The sequence below is a fragment of the Lonchura striata genome, chromosome 12 (assembly GCF_050655825.1).
Source record: "Lonchura striata isolate lonStrDom1 chromosome 12, ASM5065582v1, whole genome shotgun sequence".
In the NCBI taxonomy this organism is placed as follows: domain Eukaryota; kingdom Metazoa; phylum Chordata; class Aves; order Passeriformes; family Estrildidae; genus Lonchura; species Lonchura striata.
Window position 1 is genome coordinate 14,324,574 of NC_140714.1, and position 13,670 is coordinate 14,338,243.

Below are 13,670 nucleotides of genomic sequence, written 5' to 3' on the forward strand. Positions count from 1 at the left end.
CCTCCTTCCCACAGCGTTCACTCTTTCCCATTCTCTCTCCATCCCAGGTGTCGACACCATGAGTGAGACGAGCTCCATCAGCGTGGAGGCCACAACTGACAGCAGAGACACCTCGGTGGCCACCTCCATCCTGCTGCCCTTGCCAGGCAGCCGTGGCCGGGAGGAGGCGGACACGCGCAGCGAGCACAGCTACAGCGAGTCGGGAGCCAGCGGCTCCTCCTTCGAGGAGCTGGACCTGGAGGCTGCCGGGGACGGGGAGGGAGCCCCGGGGCTGCTGCCTGATGCAGGCAGCCAGGAGGTCACAGACAAGTGGACCAAGGAGCCCATTGCTGCTGAGAGAGGAGAGGAGTGAAGAGACCTGGCTGCCTCACCTCCCGCTGGGGTCTGAGTTACTGGGAACCAGTTGCCTTTCCCACCTCCTTCCTCTCCAGCCAAGAGATTTTGGTCGCTGATTCCCCCCAGGACCTGCTCTCCCTCTTTGCAGAAAGGGTGTTTGACCATTTTTGGGGGTGCTGGGAGGTGGGGGGCGGGATCTCTGTGGTGCTTGGTGGCTCAGGGTTAGGTACAGGCTGGGGGGACAGAGAGGTGCATTTGCTGTGTGTGTGTGTCCAGGCACATGGCAGATTCCTTGCAGGTGTCTGGGGGATGGTGGTGGATGTCAGAGAGGTCCCCCCTCATCTCTGCTGGTGCCCCTCTCACCCACAGCTTCTCTCTGCTGGACCACCACGTTTTCTAGCACCAAAGAGCTGTGAGTTGGGTCAGATGGGTTTGTTCCCCTCTTCTCTTCCCCTTGCTGAACAATGGAAACATCCTGTGTAAATGTGGTCCTCCTGGCACTGCCACGGGCGCTTTGGGGTCTGTAATAAAGTGGATGCTTTTCCTCACTGGTGGCTGGTGCATGCTGACTTGTCCTTTGGCCAATTTTGCCATCCTGTGTCATGGTGGGGAGTGGGCTGTGGGTGGGAGCTGCCCCCACGGCCCTCGACTGAGCCAAAGAGCTGCCGGAGGCTCTGCATCCCTGCTGCTCAGGCTTTCTTCCTGCTTGGGCAGCCCAGCAGGGCACAAGGTCTGTCCCCAGCTTGTGCAAGCTGCAGGGGAAGGGGGAAGGGTCCCAGCTGCTGTGCTGAGCTGGGCAGAGCTGGAGGGAGGTGGCATCCCCACTCCTGGGAACCTGTGGAGAGTAAAACCAGTATAAAGCCAGATATAAAACTGCTGCTGGGCCTCCTCCTGTGGCAGGGGACACCAGACTGCCTACACTGTGCCTTCCTGACATCCCATCTGTCTGTCCTGCTGCTGTGGAATGCAGGCAGGGAGGGCTGCCTGTGGTGGTTGCAGTTCCCTGTCTCTCAGTTTGGGACAAGGGAGCAGCCTGAGCATCATGGCCAAGGTGCCACGAGGCAATGCCAGGTGCCAGAGCACCTGCTGAGTGCCCTTGGTGCCTCCAGCAGCCCAGGGATTGTTTCCTGGTGGTCAAACGTGGCAGCCCAAAACTGGGATTGGGGTGGGGGTGCCAGGGGCAGAGGAGGTCTGACTGTCTCTGTATGGTGGGAATGTGTCCTCCCTGGCTTGGAAAGGTCATGATTAGTCCTCAGCCAGTGATTGACATGAGATTGTTCATAAATATTTTGTGCTCTGAGTGATAAAATATTAAACTCCTCCAGCCCACATGGAAAAATATTGCTCTTCCCGGTGTTTATCTTTGTTGCTGGTTATTACAAAACTGCCAAGCCCCCTGAAATATTTATGCTTGGCTGAGGCTCCCGGGGGATTGGAGCCAGGCAGTGGATACTAAGAGTGCTTGTCCCCTAACCCCAGTGAAGCTGGGCACCAGGGGGCTTTGCCATCATTCTGCTGCTCTCGACAGGGCTGGAGCAGCAGCCGGGACGATGCAGCCAGTGCCGAGGTGTGTGTGAGGCTGGAGCCAGGACCCATCTGCTGGGGGGCAGCGGGACCACGGCAGTGCCAGCATCCCTTGGCACAACATACCTCCAGTCCTCATCATCCCTGTGCACCCCGGCACGCAGTGGTGAGGTCCCTCAGCCCAGGCACCGGTGTCCCACTCTGTCTGTGCCAACAGTCCTGAAAGGAGAGGGACTGGTGAGGTCTGGGCTCCTGCTGCTGTGGGACTCCAGGGGAGACCTTGCCACGGATGTTCCGAGTTATCCCTCCCCAAACCAGGATTGCCGAGGGGAAGGGAGTCCAGCAGAGTGCCTGACTCACTGCGGTGCCCTCAAACCACAGCCTGCAAGGGCAGAAGCTGGCAGAGAGGAAACTGAGGCACACGGTGGTGAGGTGGTTACTCAGGGCAGTGCCCCAGAAGCTCCCTTGTCCCGTGTCATCCCCTGTCCTGTTCCTGTCTCGGAGTGATGGAGCTCTGGGGATGCAAATCCGCAGGATCCTGGACAGCCAAATGGCTCTAGGAAAGAGTCTGGGCAATTGGTGGAGATCTGGAACACAGTCCTGCCGGTGCCTCCGTTTTTGTGTGGTCCAAAACCTTCCCCAGCTGGGTGTTTGGGCTGCCGGTGAATGCTGGGGCTGGGTGGAATGCAGGTGGGCAGTGGGGGAATGCCGGGCACCTGAACTCCTCCCAAGGACTTGGGGAGCAGGGGGCAGGCCAGGCAAGAGGGGAACAAACCTCGGGGCATCAGCTTGTGGCTGTGGGGCTTCATCCAGGGCTGGGTCCCCTCTCACTGGCTGGGGGCTCTGGGGCCAGGGGAGCAGGTGCTGAGCTGTGCCCTGCCAGGTCCTGCCTGCTCTGGCTCTGTCCTGCCTCTGCCCAGCCTGCATCTGACCACTCCCTGTTCGCATCTAGCCATGCTTTCCCTGTGTCCTGCCTGGATCTAGCTGTGTCCTGCCTACTCTGGCCATGTCCTGCTTGCATCCTGACGGTGCTCTGGCTCAGTCTGGCTATCCCTTGCCTGGATCTGTCTCTGTCTTGCCTGTGTTCTGCCTTCTCTGTTCGTGTCCTGCCCGTTCCTGCCTTCCCTGCCTGTGTCCTGCCCGTGTCCTGCCCGGACCGGGCCATCTGCCCCCGGCTTTGCCCCAGCCCGGCAGTGCCCTGCCCGGCTCAGCCGGTGCCGGGGCAGGCGGGGCGGCCCGGGGGGTGCCGCTGCCCACCGGGCCGGGCCGGGGCGGGGGCCGGGGCCGGGCCGAGCTGGGGGCGGAGCGGCTCCGCTCTGCTGGGGCTGGCGGAGTGTCAGAGGCGGCGGCGGGAGGCGGTGGCAGCCGCAGCTCCGAGACAGCGGCGGCACCGGCACCGGCTCCCGGCACAGTCCGCCGGGCCCAGGTAAGGGCTGCGGTCCCACCCCGGCGCTCCCATCGCCTGACCTCGGTTCGCGCCGTGCCCCGGCGGTGCGTCTCCCTCTCCAGAGCCCCGGTACCGGCGGTGGAGCGGCGCGGAGACCGGCGATACCCCGCAGCCGTCGGGGCCGCGCCACGGCGGGGTTCGGAGACCGGTGCCCGGTGCCGGGGCTCCCGAAGCTGCGGGACGGGAGCAGGGCACGGGCACGGACACCGGCACAGGAGGGGCCGGGGGTGCGGGCGGTCCGGGTGGCACCGGGGCTGCTCCCGCCGCTCACCCTTGCCCGGCGCAAGACGCGGGGCTCCGGGAGAACGGCTTGGGGGTTTCTTGTCCCTCCGGTGATCCGACAGCCCCGAGCCCCGCAGCGGGCGCTCAGCAGGATCCGCCACCGCAGCCCCCGGCCGGGACTGCCCGCCGGCACCGGGGCAGAGAAGCGGGGTCACCGCCCGGGCCGGCGGGGACAGATCCCGGTCCCTGGGTCTTCCGCCCGGCTGTCCGGGCCGGGGGCAGCCGGGGCTGTGAGGGGGCTGTGAGTGTGCCGGGGCAGCCGGATCTCGGGGCGCGTTCGGGTCGGGATGTGCGGCGGCCGCGGGGGCGCCGGGGGAGCGCCCCGGGCCGGCGCCTCGGCCCCGCGGGGTGTGGGGCTGGCAGCCCTTGTGCAGGGGACAGCTGGGGGCTCCCGGCTGAGCTCGGTGGCGGTGGGACTCCGGGACCTGCGCGGGAGGCGGCACTGTCCCTGTGCCCCGCAGCACTGCCGCTCCCGCACACGCCCCAGGTGGCACAGAGCCCCCGGGATGCTGGTGCGGAGGGTCAGGGCTCCTGGCAGGGGGTGGGCAGCGCTCCGAGCACGGAGGAGTCACGGCCCCTTCCCACCCACCCCACTCGCCACGCCAGGAGAGGCTGCCGCAGCTGGCAGGAGCTTCCCGCCGTACCGCGGCCGTCGGGCTGGACTCGGCTCTGCCCTACGCGGTGCTTCACTTCCCCGGACGTTCTCCAGAGGTTCCCGCGGGCTGTCACCTCCCCAGCACTAAACCAGTCGAGCTGAGCAGCTGCGGGAATGGTGGGAGCCCTGCTCACTGTCCATCGTGGCTCGCTGCTGGGTGGGTGGTGGTTTGCCCTTCAGAGGGGCTGGGCCTGAAGGTGCCTTTTATCTGCTGGGTCCTGTCACCTGCCCCAAAAGACCTGCACCACAGAGACCTGGGTTCCCAGTGCCACCGGACCCCTGGCCAGGCTCAGCCTGCCACTGATGGGCTCCATCAATAATCCATGTGCCTGTGGCCTCTTCCCTGCTTGAGGAAACCTCAGGTCCCATAGAAGCATTTATTCCTGAAATAAGGCAGAGACCCTTCCCTCTCCCACCTCCAAAGTCCTGCACACTGCGGGGGTAAGGCAGGAGATGCCCTGAGACAGATGGGAACTTAGCAGCAGCAGACAGCACCTGAGAGCGGGCATTTAGGGGCATGGAGGAAGAGGAGGAGGTCTGCATGTGTCTCCTCACCCCACCCTGTTATGCTCTGTGCCACACTGCTGCCCACAGCCCCCTGGGCATCACTGCCAGCTCTGGCTGCTTGCTGGAGGGCTCCTCCTGCACAGCCATCACCTCTCTGGGAGCAGCATGGGGGCATCAAGGGGTCCCCTCCTCCTGCTCAGGGGCAGCAGCCTCAGCACAGGCTGCAGGGAACTGCAGGGGGGGCAGCACTCTCTGGCATCCCCCTCCCACCCTCTGTGCCCCCACAAGCACTGCTGGGCTGTGGATGAGGCCATGGTCTGGTCACAGCATCAGCAGCTTCCCATTACAGAGCAGCCTGAGGCTTTTGGACTGCCAAGGGGTCTCCTTCTCCCATGGTCCCTGAAATGCCAGCCCCGTGGGATTTCAGCAGTCAGCTTCAAATGGGAAACAAATCTCTCCCGTGATTTGGGAAAAGACAACCAATCTCGGAGGGGACTGCATCTTCTGCCAAAACAAGGCCTGCCTGCTGCAAAAGCCTTTGATTCCCCCGCGCCTCCGTGCTTTCTGCAGAGGGAGTCAGCAAACCTGGCTCTTACTTTTACTGAAACCTCTGAATTTAGTATACAGGGAAGGAAGGGGCGGTGGTGAGAGAACAGACTCTGAAGCACCGTGGCTGCCAGAGCCCTGCGCGTTGCTGCGTGAGGGTGAAGCCAGTGGCCAGTCCCTGCTCCAGCCCCGGTGCCACGGACAGCCCTGGGGGCAGCAGCCGGGGGTTGGGCTCCATGGCTGTGGGTTGGAGATTAAAATACTGTGGGCACTGGGTGCTGTGGGCACGGTGGGCTCATGGCTGGAGGTTGGGGTCTGTCAGCACCCCTGATGCTGTTGTGTGGGTCAGGGGCTTGGCTTGGCTCTTTCTGCCCAGCCTGGCCTCTCTATGCCAGGTGACATCCCTGGCTCTTTCCCCTTCCATGATATTTTAAAGCTGCCAAGCTGTCCCCCTGCAGGCTGTTCTGACTGATGCTGCCAGAGGGGCCAGCTCTGTGCCCACCCCCATGCCAGCGTGTCCCTGCGAGTGCTGTGGGGAGGCTGCTCCCTGTGCCCCTCCATGTGCCCTGGGATCTGTGTCACCTGTGTGTTTCCTGGGAGTTCTGGGTCACTGTGGGAGCTATTGCATCTGTTCATCCTGCCTTTCTGCAGGGGATTTCTTCCTAAGGGTATGCCATGTGGGGGGCACAGGCAGGCTCATGGCCTGGCTCTCCTGTGCAGCACTGACTGCCCCTGTCCCTGTCATGCCTTGCATCCCACAGACACAGCAGCTTTTCCCTTTGCTTTTCCAGGTGCCGAGGGCTCTGCTGGGGTGACACCACCTCTCTCCCACCGACACCACGCCGTGCCACCCCTCACCACCCAATGCCTGGGGACTGCCTGCCCTCACCTTGACGGGTGGCAGCGGGTGACACGGGGTGGTGTGGGTCCCCCAGCCAGCAGCAGCACACCCCATGGCGGTGCCCTTGGCCGCCTGGCTGGGGCTGATGCACCTGGCCACCTGTCTGGCTGCTGGGCACGGCATGGCTGGCAAGAAGGAGATCAGCATGGATGGGGACCTGGTGATTGGGGGCCTCTTTCCCGTCCATGAGAAAGGAGTGGGGAGTGAAGACTGTGGCAAGATAAACGAGCACCGGGGCATCCAGCGCCTGGAGGCCATGCTCTTCGCCCTGGACGAGATCAACAAGGACAGGAGCATCCTGCCAGGGGTGAAGCTGGGTGCTCACATCCTCGACACCTGTTCCAAGGACACCTATGCCCTAGAGCAGTCCCTTGACTTCGTCCGTGCCTCCCTTACCAGGGTGGATGGTTCTGAGCACATCTGCCCCGATGGCTCCTATGCTGTCCACGATGATGTTCCCACTGCCATCACCGGCGTCATCGGGGGCTCCTACAGTGACGTTTCCATTCAGGTACCTCCCAGGCCAGAAGGGCTTGGATGGGGCTGGGGGCTTGAAGTGGGGGAGGGGGATAAAAACCTTGGCAGCAGTGCAGTGATGCCACTGCCAGTGTGGCACAGGGAAGCTCACTCATTGCTCACAGTGATGCTCTGCCCCTTTCTCCAGTGGGGAGGGAATGCTAGGCAGGCACCTGAACAAGCCATCTCTCTGTGATTTTGGGGGATGTGCCCAGGGTCCCCTTGGGGGCTGCATGAGTGTCCCAAACCTCCATTAGCTGTAGGAGCCAAGCCTCACATGGGGACAGGTGTTTATTTCTCTCCTGAGTTCAAGATGGCAAGTGCAGCTCCTGCTGTACAGAGCAGGGCAGTGTGAGAGGGCACTGTCCCCCTTTCCCCCACAAAGGGCAACCTGTGAGGTGCTCCTCTGAGGGGATCAGCCATAGGGCTGCCTGGCTAAGGCAGGGTGAGCTCTGAGGACAAGTGCCCCCATGTCCCCAGTGATCCCACCGGAACAGGCACCTCAAGCTTCACACCTGGCTGTGACCCTGGGTGGGGTGCACTCAGTCCCCAAAACCACAGCTCTGTGGACTTGGAGGTTGCTTTCAGCAGGGAGAAGAGCATCCCCTGAGGATGCAGGACTCAGCAGGACCAGCTGAGTCACAGGGGTGGCCAGTGGGCCACATGCTTGCTGAGATTTAATGAGTTCCCAGCGTGTGCCAGACTGTGTGTCCTGGTCCCTGGGGTCCCTGCATCCCCCAGCTATGGGGTAGAAGAATCTGGGACTGCGTGATGGAGGCAGCATCCCAGTCCACCTGGGCACTTGTCCCTTCACCCAGCACCTCCCCGTGTCCCAACCCCGGGCAGACAGGTGTCAGCAGGGGCAGAATGTGGGCCAGCCGAGGAGCTCAAGGGGCACTGGAGGGACATGGCAGGCCGGCAGCTCCCATGCATGGTGAGGACAGGCAGCAGCATCACTGCACTCGGGGACATTCTTGCCATTAGGGGAATTTGTCGTCAAGATCATTTGTCCACGTTAATTAAGCCACATCTCCTGCCTGGGGAGCAGTGAGATGTGGGCAGGCTTGGCAGCCCTGCTGGCACACCCGAGGCCCCTTGCTGCCCCCAGAGCCTGGATTTTAACAGCCTCATTAGTGGGGCTTTTTTCCCCTTTGAAGCTAACGAGGGATTCTGCTGAGTGGCTGGAAGGTGCCGGTCCCACTGAGCTCCTGATGTGGGATGCGCAGGCGCCAGTCCCCTGACCCAGTTCTGCAGCATCCCCCAGCCTGGTGGGGGGATTCTGCCCCGGCTCCCAGCCCCTAGAATCCTTTCCCCCTGTTCTGTAGGGCTGCCAGGCATCCTGGCTTTCTCCTTCTGTCAAACATCTCCCACAGGTCACCTATGGCAGACTTTCTGCTTTTGTCTCCTCCCCAGCCCCGAATTTTGGAGTGGAATGCTTGAAACACTAAAAAAATATCAAAAATAAAGATAAATTAGCATGTCTGAGGGCTCAGTCACTCTGTAAATGTGCCATCCATTCTTCTCCAGACCTTCCACAGATCAGGATGCTCTGGGTTGGGTTGCTCCTCAGCTCAATGGTTGTGTTTGGGAGCATCGTGCAACACTGGGTATTGGGCAGGCTCCCCCCATGGGAATGTCCCTTCTGGCCACCCCTTCAGGCACTCACCTCTCCTCCTCCATGCAGGTGGCCAACCTGCTGCGGCTCTTCCAGATCCCACAGATCAGCTATGCCTCCACCAGTGCCAAGCTCAGTGACAAATCCCGCTATGACTACTTTGCCCGCACTGTCCCTCCAGACTTCTACCAAGCCAAGGCCATGGCAGAGATCCTCCGCTTCTTCAACTGGACCTACGTCTCCACTGTGGCCTCAGAGGGAGACTACGGGGAGACGGGGATCGAGGCCTTCGAGCAAGAAGCCCGCATGCGCAACATCTGCATCGCCACCTCGGAGAAGGTGGGGCGCTCCATGAACAAGAAGACCTACGATGGAGTGGTCCGGGCTCTGCTGCAGAAGCCCAATGCCAGAGTGGTCGTGTTATTCACCCGAAGCGAAGATGCCCGGGAGCTGCTGGCAGCTGCTCAGAGAGCCAACGTGTCCTTCATGTGGGTGGCCAGTGATGGGTGGGGAGCCCTGGAGAGCGTGGTGGCCGGGAGCGAAGCAGTGGCGGAGGGAGCCATCACCATCGAACTGGCAGCCTATCCCATTAAGGAGTTTGCTTCCTATTTCCGTAACCTCCACCCTTACAATAACAGCCGAAATCCCTGGTTCCGGGAGTTTTGGGAGCAGAAGTTCAGATGCAGCTTCCACACACAGGACTGTAGTCGGTACTCCCTCAAGACAGGCAAGTTTGAGCCAGAGTCCAAGATCACGTTTGTGATCAATGCAGTCTATGCCATGGCTCACTCTCTTCACAACATGCACCGGACATTGTGCCCCAACTCCACCAAGCTCTGTGATGCCATGAAGCCTGTCAATGGCAAGAGGTTTTACAAGGACTTTATACTCAATGTTAACTTTGATGGTGAGTCCAAAGTGGAGATGGGATTTGGCTGCCAAACTGGAAAGGGATGGGTGGAGGATAGGAAAGAAGGAGGCCTAGATTTGATCCAAAACCTTCCAATTCCTCCAGCCTGACCATGCCCAGGGCTGTGGTTGTCCTGAGGTGCCAACAGCCATCATCCTTGGGAGGCAATCCAGGCCTTCTGTCCCCAGTGGAAACATGTGGAGAAGCTGGCCACCAACTCCATTCTGCTACAACTAGCCCCACCCAGCCCCAGGGACCCTCAAGAACATGAGTGCTTGCAACCAGCATGATTCATTCACATTTCAGGGATTAAACTGGAGGGACTCCCTTGATCAGGGACCCATGTAGTGTGGGGTGAATTAGAAGCATGTCCTCTGTGACTTGAGCTGAGGGTGCCTTGACTACAGGAGTCACTGAGAGCCACGGAGGCTGCACAACTGCCCTCTGCCCCTGCAGAGCTGGCTGAGGCTGACAGGCTCTCAGGCAGGTGGGTAGTTCTCCACCTTTGCTTTCCTGCTCCTAACACGTGCATAGGCAGCAAGGATGGGAGTGAAGGCAGGAAATAGGTTGGACATTTGCCTGTGGCCATGGTGGGATGTGACCCTTTGGATGAGCCGTGCCTCGAGGCCTGGAGTGAGTGTTCTCCTGCCCTGAGGCAGTGACTGTCTCCCCTTCTCCTCCCTGCAGCTCCATTCAGACCAGCGGACACGGAGAGCGTTGTTCGATTTGACCGCTACGGCGATGGGATCGGGCGCTACAACATCTTCAACTACCACTACGTGGAGGGGCGGTATCGGTACCAGAAAGTGGGCTACTGGGCAGAGGGGCTCATGCTTGACACCAGCCTCATCCCCTGGGCTGAGACCTCCATTCCCGTGTCCCAGTGCAGCGACCCCTGCAAGAAAAATGAGATCAAGAGCATGCAGCCCGGAGACATTTGCTGCTGGATCTGCATTCCCTGCCAGCCCTACGAGTACCTGCTGGATGAGTTCACCTGCATGGACTGTGGTCTTGGTTACTGGCCCAATGAGACCCTGAATGGCTGCTACGAGCTGCCCCAAGAGTACATCCGCTGGAAAGATGTCTGGGCCATTGGTCCCGTCACGATCTCTTGCCTGGGTTTTATCTCCACCCTCTTCGTTATCGGAGTCTTTGTGAAGAACAACGACACTCCCATCGTGAAGGCCTCTGGACGAGAGCTGTGCTACATTCTGCTGACCGGGGTCCTCATGTGCTACAGCATGACCTTCATCTTCATCGCAAAGCCCTCCACCGGGGTGTGCACGCTGCGGCGCCTGGGGCTGGGCACGTCCTTCGCCGTCTGCTACTCGGCCCTCTTGACCAAGACGAATCGGATCGCCAGGATCTTCAGTGGGGTGAAGGAGGGGGTCCAGCGCCCCCGCTTCATAAGCCCAACGTCACAGGTGGTCATCTGCATGGCCCTCATCTCTTGCCAGCTGATCATCGTCATCATCTGGCTGCTGGTGGAGACCCCTGGCACAGGCAAGGAGACTGAGCCTGACAAGAGGTACATTGTCACCCTCAAGTGCAACAACCGTGACTCCAACATGCTCATTTCGCTCACCTATAATGTCCTCTTGATTGTCCTCTGCACGGTCTACGCCTTCAAGACACGGAAATGTCCCGAAAACTTTAACGAGGCCAAGTTCATTGGGTTCACCATGTACACGACCTGCATCATCTGGCTGGCCTTCCTGCCCATCTTCTACGTGACCTCCAGCGACTACCGTGTAAGAGCTGGAGCTCTGAGGGGGCTCTGGCAGGGCTTGATCTAAGTGGTCCTGGAGATTTGGGCCATGCAGGGTCCGTGATTAGGAGATGCATGGGCCTGGGGAAGGGTCTGCATCCACATACCTGGTGATGGTCACCTTTGCACTGGGTAATTCAGGAGCAGGTGAAGGGTCCTGAAGGACTGTGGCTGATGGGGCAATGAGTCCTGGAGAGAGGACCTGCCCCACTCCCTCCTTTGCTAGGATGAGGATGGGAAATGGCCCTGAGACCTCGAGATCCCCCATAGCCACGACTATCATGGAGAAATGATAGTCATCCTTCAGGCTGGTGACACAGAAGGATGAACAGCCCCTGGCTCATTCAGACACCACACCCCAGGGAATGAATGCCAGCCCCAGGGCCAGCCTGGTCCCTGGACTGCCAAGCAGTGACAGGAACTGGGTAGCATGGGGTGCATCCTGGCACAGACAACCAAACACATTCTTGATGGGGCTTGAGGAGCTGGTGGGGGCAGTTAGTCAGGGGCTTCCAGAGAGGACCTGCACCCCCAGAGAGAGTGAGCACTGGGATGGGGGAGTGCAGGCTCTGGCCCCGGGCAGTGCCCCAAAGCAGCATGTTGGCAGGGTGGGGTGTTGCTTTGCAGGGGCAACTTGTCCCCACCAGGGCACTGTCCATATTCTGCCCACGGGTCTCCTGCAGGACCACTCTGACAGAGGGATGTGGGGTGGGGTGGAATGTCCCTGCAGGGTGCAACCTGCACCCTGTGGGGCTGGCCACTGCCACGGCACGGGCTTCATCCTGCCCTGCTTGGGGCAGAGGGCTGACAGGTGGAGCACCTGATGCCCACCCCTGTCTCCAGGTCCAGACCACCACCATGTGCATCTCGGTGAGCCTCAGCGGCACCGTGGTCCTCGGCTGCCTCTTCACCCCCAAGCTCCACATCATACTCTTCCAGCCGCAGAAGAACGTGGCCAGTCACCGCGTGGGCACCGCTCGCTTCAGCGTGGCAGCAGCCAGCTCCAGCCAGTCCCACGGTGAGCACGGTGGGGCTGGGGAAGGGCTGGGGACAGCACCCCTTTCCTGCTGGGGGGTGTGTGGGCACCCCAGCACGGGCTCCCAAAGTGGGGCATGGGGTAGGGCAATGTGGGAAATGGGGGGGAGTGGTAGGTGTGTCCCCAGCAGCCCTTCCCTGTCCTGTATCCCAGTGCCTCATCTCCCAGGGCAGCACAGCTGCCAGAGGGGTACTGCTCCTGGGGGGTCCTCACTGCTCTGAGGGGACAGTCTCCACCCCAACACAGGGGATTCAGCTGCCCCCATGTGCCTGTCACTACCTGAGGCACTCTCCCCTTTAGCTCCAGGGAATATGACCACCCTGGGCACCCAGGGGGACCTGGTCATCCTGGGCACCCTCCACCCCAACTCCCTGGGCACACCACTACCATGGGATGCTGGGCGGTGCTGCTGCCAGACCCCAACCCAGCCCTGACTGCTGCCTTCCTGTCCAGGCTCAGCCTCGCCATACGTGCCCACGGTGTGCAATGGCCGTGAGGTGGTGGATTCCACAACGTCATCCTTGTGAAGGACGGGGAGCCAGGCTGTGGTGCTGCCACACAGCACCCCCACTGCTTCCCCAGGGAGAGCAGCACTGAGGTGCCAGGTGTAGCCGGGAGGCTCAGTCCCTGCCCCAGCACGAGCTACACATCCCACACATCGGGTCATGGTAGTGTCAGCCTTCCCTTGCACTGAGCCACCTTACATGTACCCTGTCCTCCACACCCTGCACTGAGCCATGGTGAACATCCCCCTCCCTGAGCTGAGCCACGGCGCACGTCCCCGGCCCTCGCACTGAGCCGTGGCACGTCCCTCTGCGTCACCTGCAGTGAGCCATCGTGCCCCCACACCCCTGCACTGAGCCGTGGTGAATGTCCCCCAGCCCCTGCACTGAGCCGTAGTGCACATCGCACGGACCTCGCACTGAGCTGCGGCACAAATGCCCTCTCCTTGTCCCTTGCGCTGAGCCTGGTGCAGACCTGCCTGCACCGAGCCCCGGGGCAGATCCCTGCCCCTTGCCCCAGCCCCAGAGCACTGCTCCACTCCCTCTCCAGCCACATCCCACCTCCTGCTTTTGGCTTGCACCAATCCACGCTGCACCTCCCACTCCCTCACTGTGGTGCCACACACTACCCTCACCCCAAAGCCCACCTCACCTTCCCAGCACGATGCCTTTCCCATCACCCCTGTGCCAAGCCTTGGACCACATCACCCTTTCCCTCCCTAGTGCTTTGCATTTTCATGTTTTCCTCCTGGTTTTGGCCTCAGGAGAGCCACCGAGCGTGGCTGGGCCGGGCCCAAGCCCCCACATTGCTTCCCTCACTGTATGTGGCACCTTTCATCCCTTACTGGGACACAGGGCAGGAGTAGGGGCAGACAAATGCCCACTGACCCCAGCCCCTGCAGAGCCCAGGGGGCGTAGGAGGCTCAGGGCAAGCAACAGGATCCAGGTATTTGAGCCCAACCAAGTTTTTAAGAGTAGACTTTTTCTGTGAACAAAAGTGTGATTTTTTTTTTTTTTTGTAATTTATGTAAATAAAGTGGTTTTGGTGTTGTTTTTTTTTACAAAATGGATTGTTCCAGAGCTCAGGTACAGCCAAACCTGAGAGAAGGGAACAGACCCTCGCA

The 13,670-nt window shown here is 60.9% G+C and overlaps 2 protein-coding genes across 3 annotated transcripts in view; both read left to right on the forward strand.

Moving 5' to 3' along the window:
• Window positions 1-887, forward strand: part of TEX264 (testis expressed 264, ER-phagy receptor) — a 39,140-nt gene extending 38,253 nt beyond the window's left edge. For both annotated transcript variants that reach the window (XM_021533319.4, XM_021533330.4), the window contains exon 6: window positions 48-887. In XM_021533319.4, coding sequence (XP_021388994.2) covers window positions 48-352 — 305 coding nt within the window. In that variant the 3' untranslated portion in view covers window positions 353-887. The remainder of the gene's footprint in view (window positions 1-47) is intronic.
• Window positions 888-3,175: 2,288 nt separating this feature from the next.
• On the forward strand, window positions 3,176-13,613 carry GRM2 (glutamate metabotropic receptor 2). Its single transcript, XM_021533353.4, has 6 exons — window positions 3,176-3,286; window positions 6,089-6,709; window positions 8,399-9,236; window positions 9,927-10,990; window positions 11,851-12,025; window positions 12,497-13,613. The coding sequence occupies exons 2-6, from the start codon at window positions 6,251-6,253 to the stop codon at window positions 12,568-12,570; spliced, it is 2,610 nt and encodes an 869-aa protein (XP_021389028.1). The 5' UTR covers window positions 3,176-3,286; window positions 6,089-6,250; the 3' UTR covers window positions 12,571-13,613.
• Window positions 13,614-13,670: the final 57 nt, after the last annotated feature.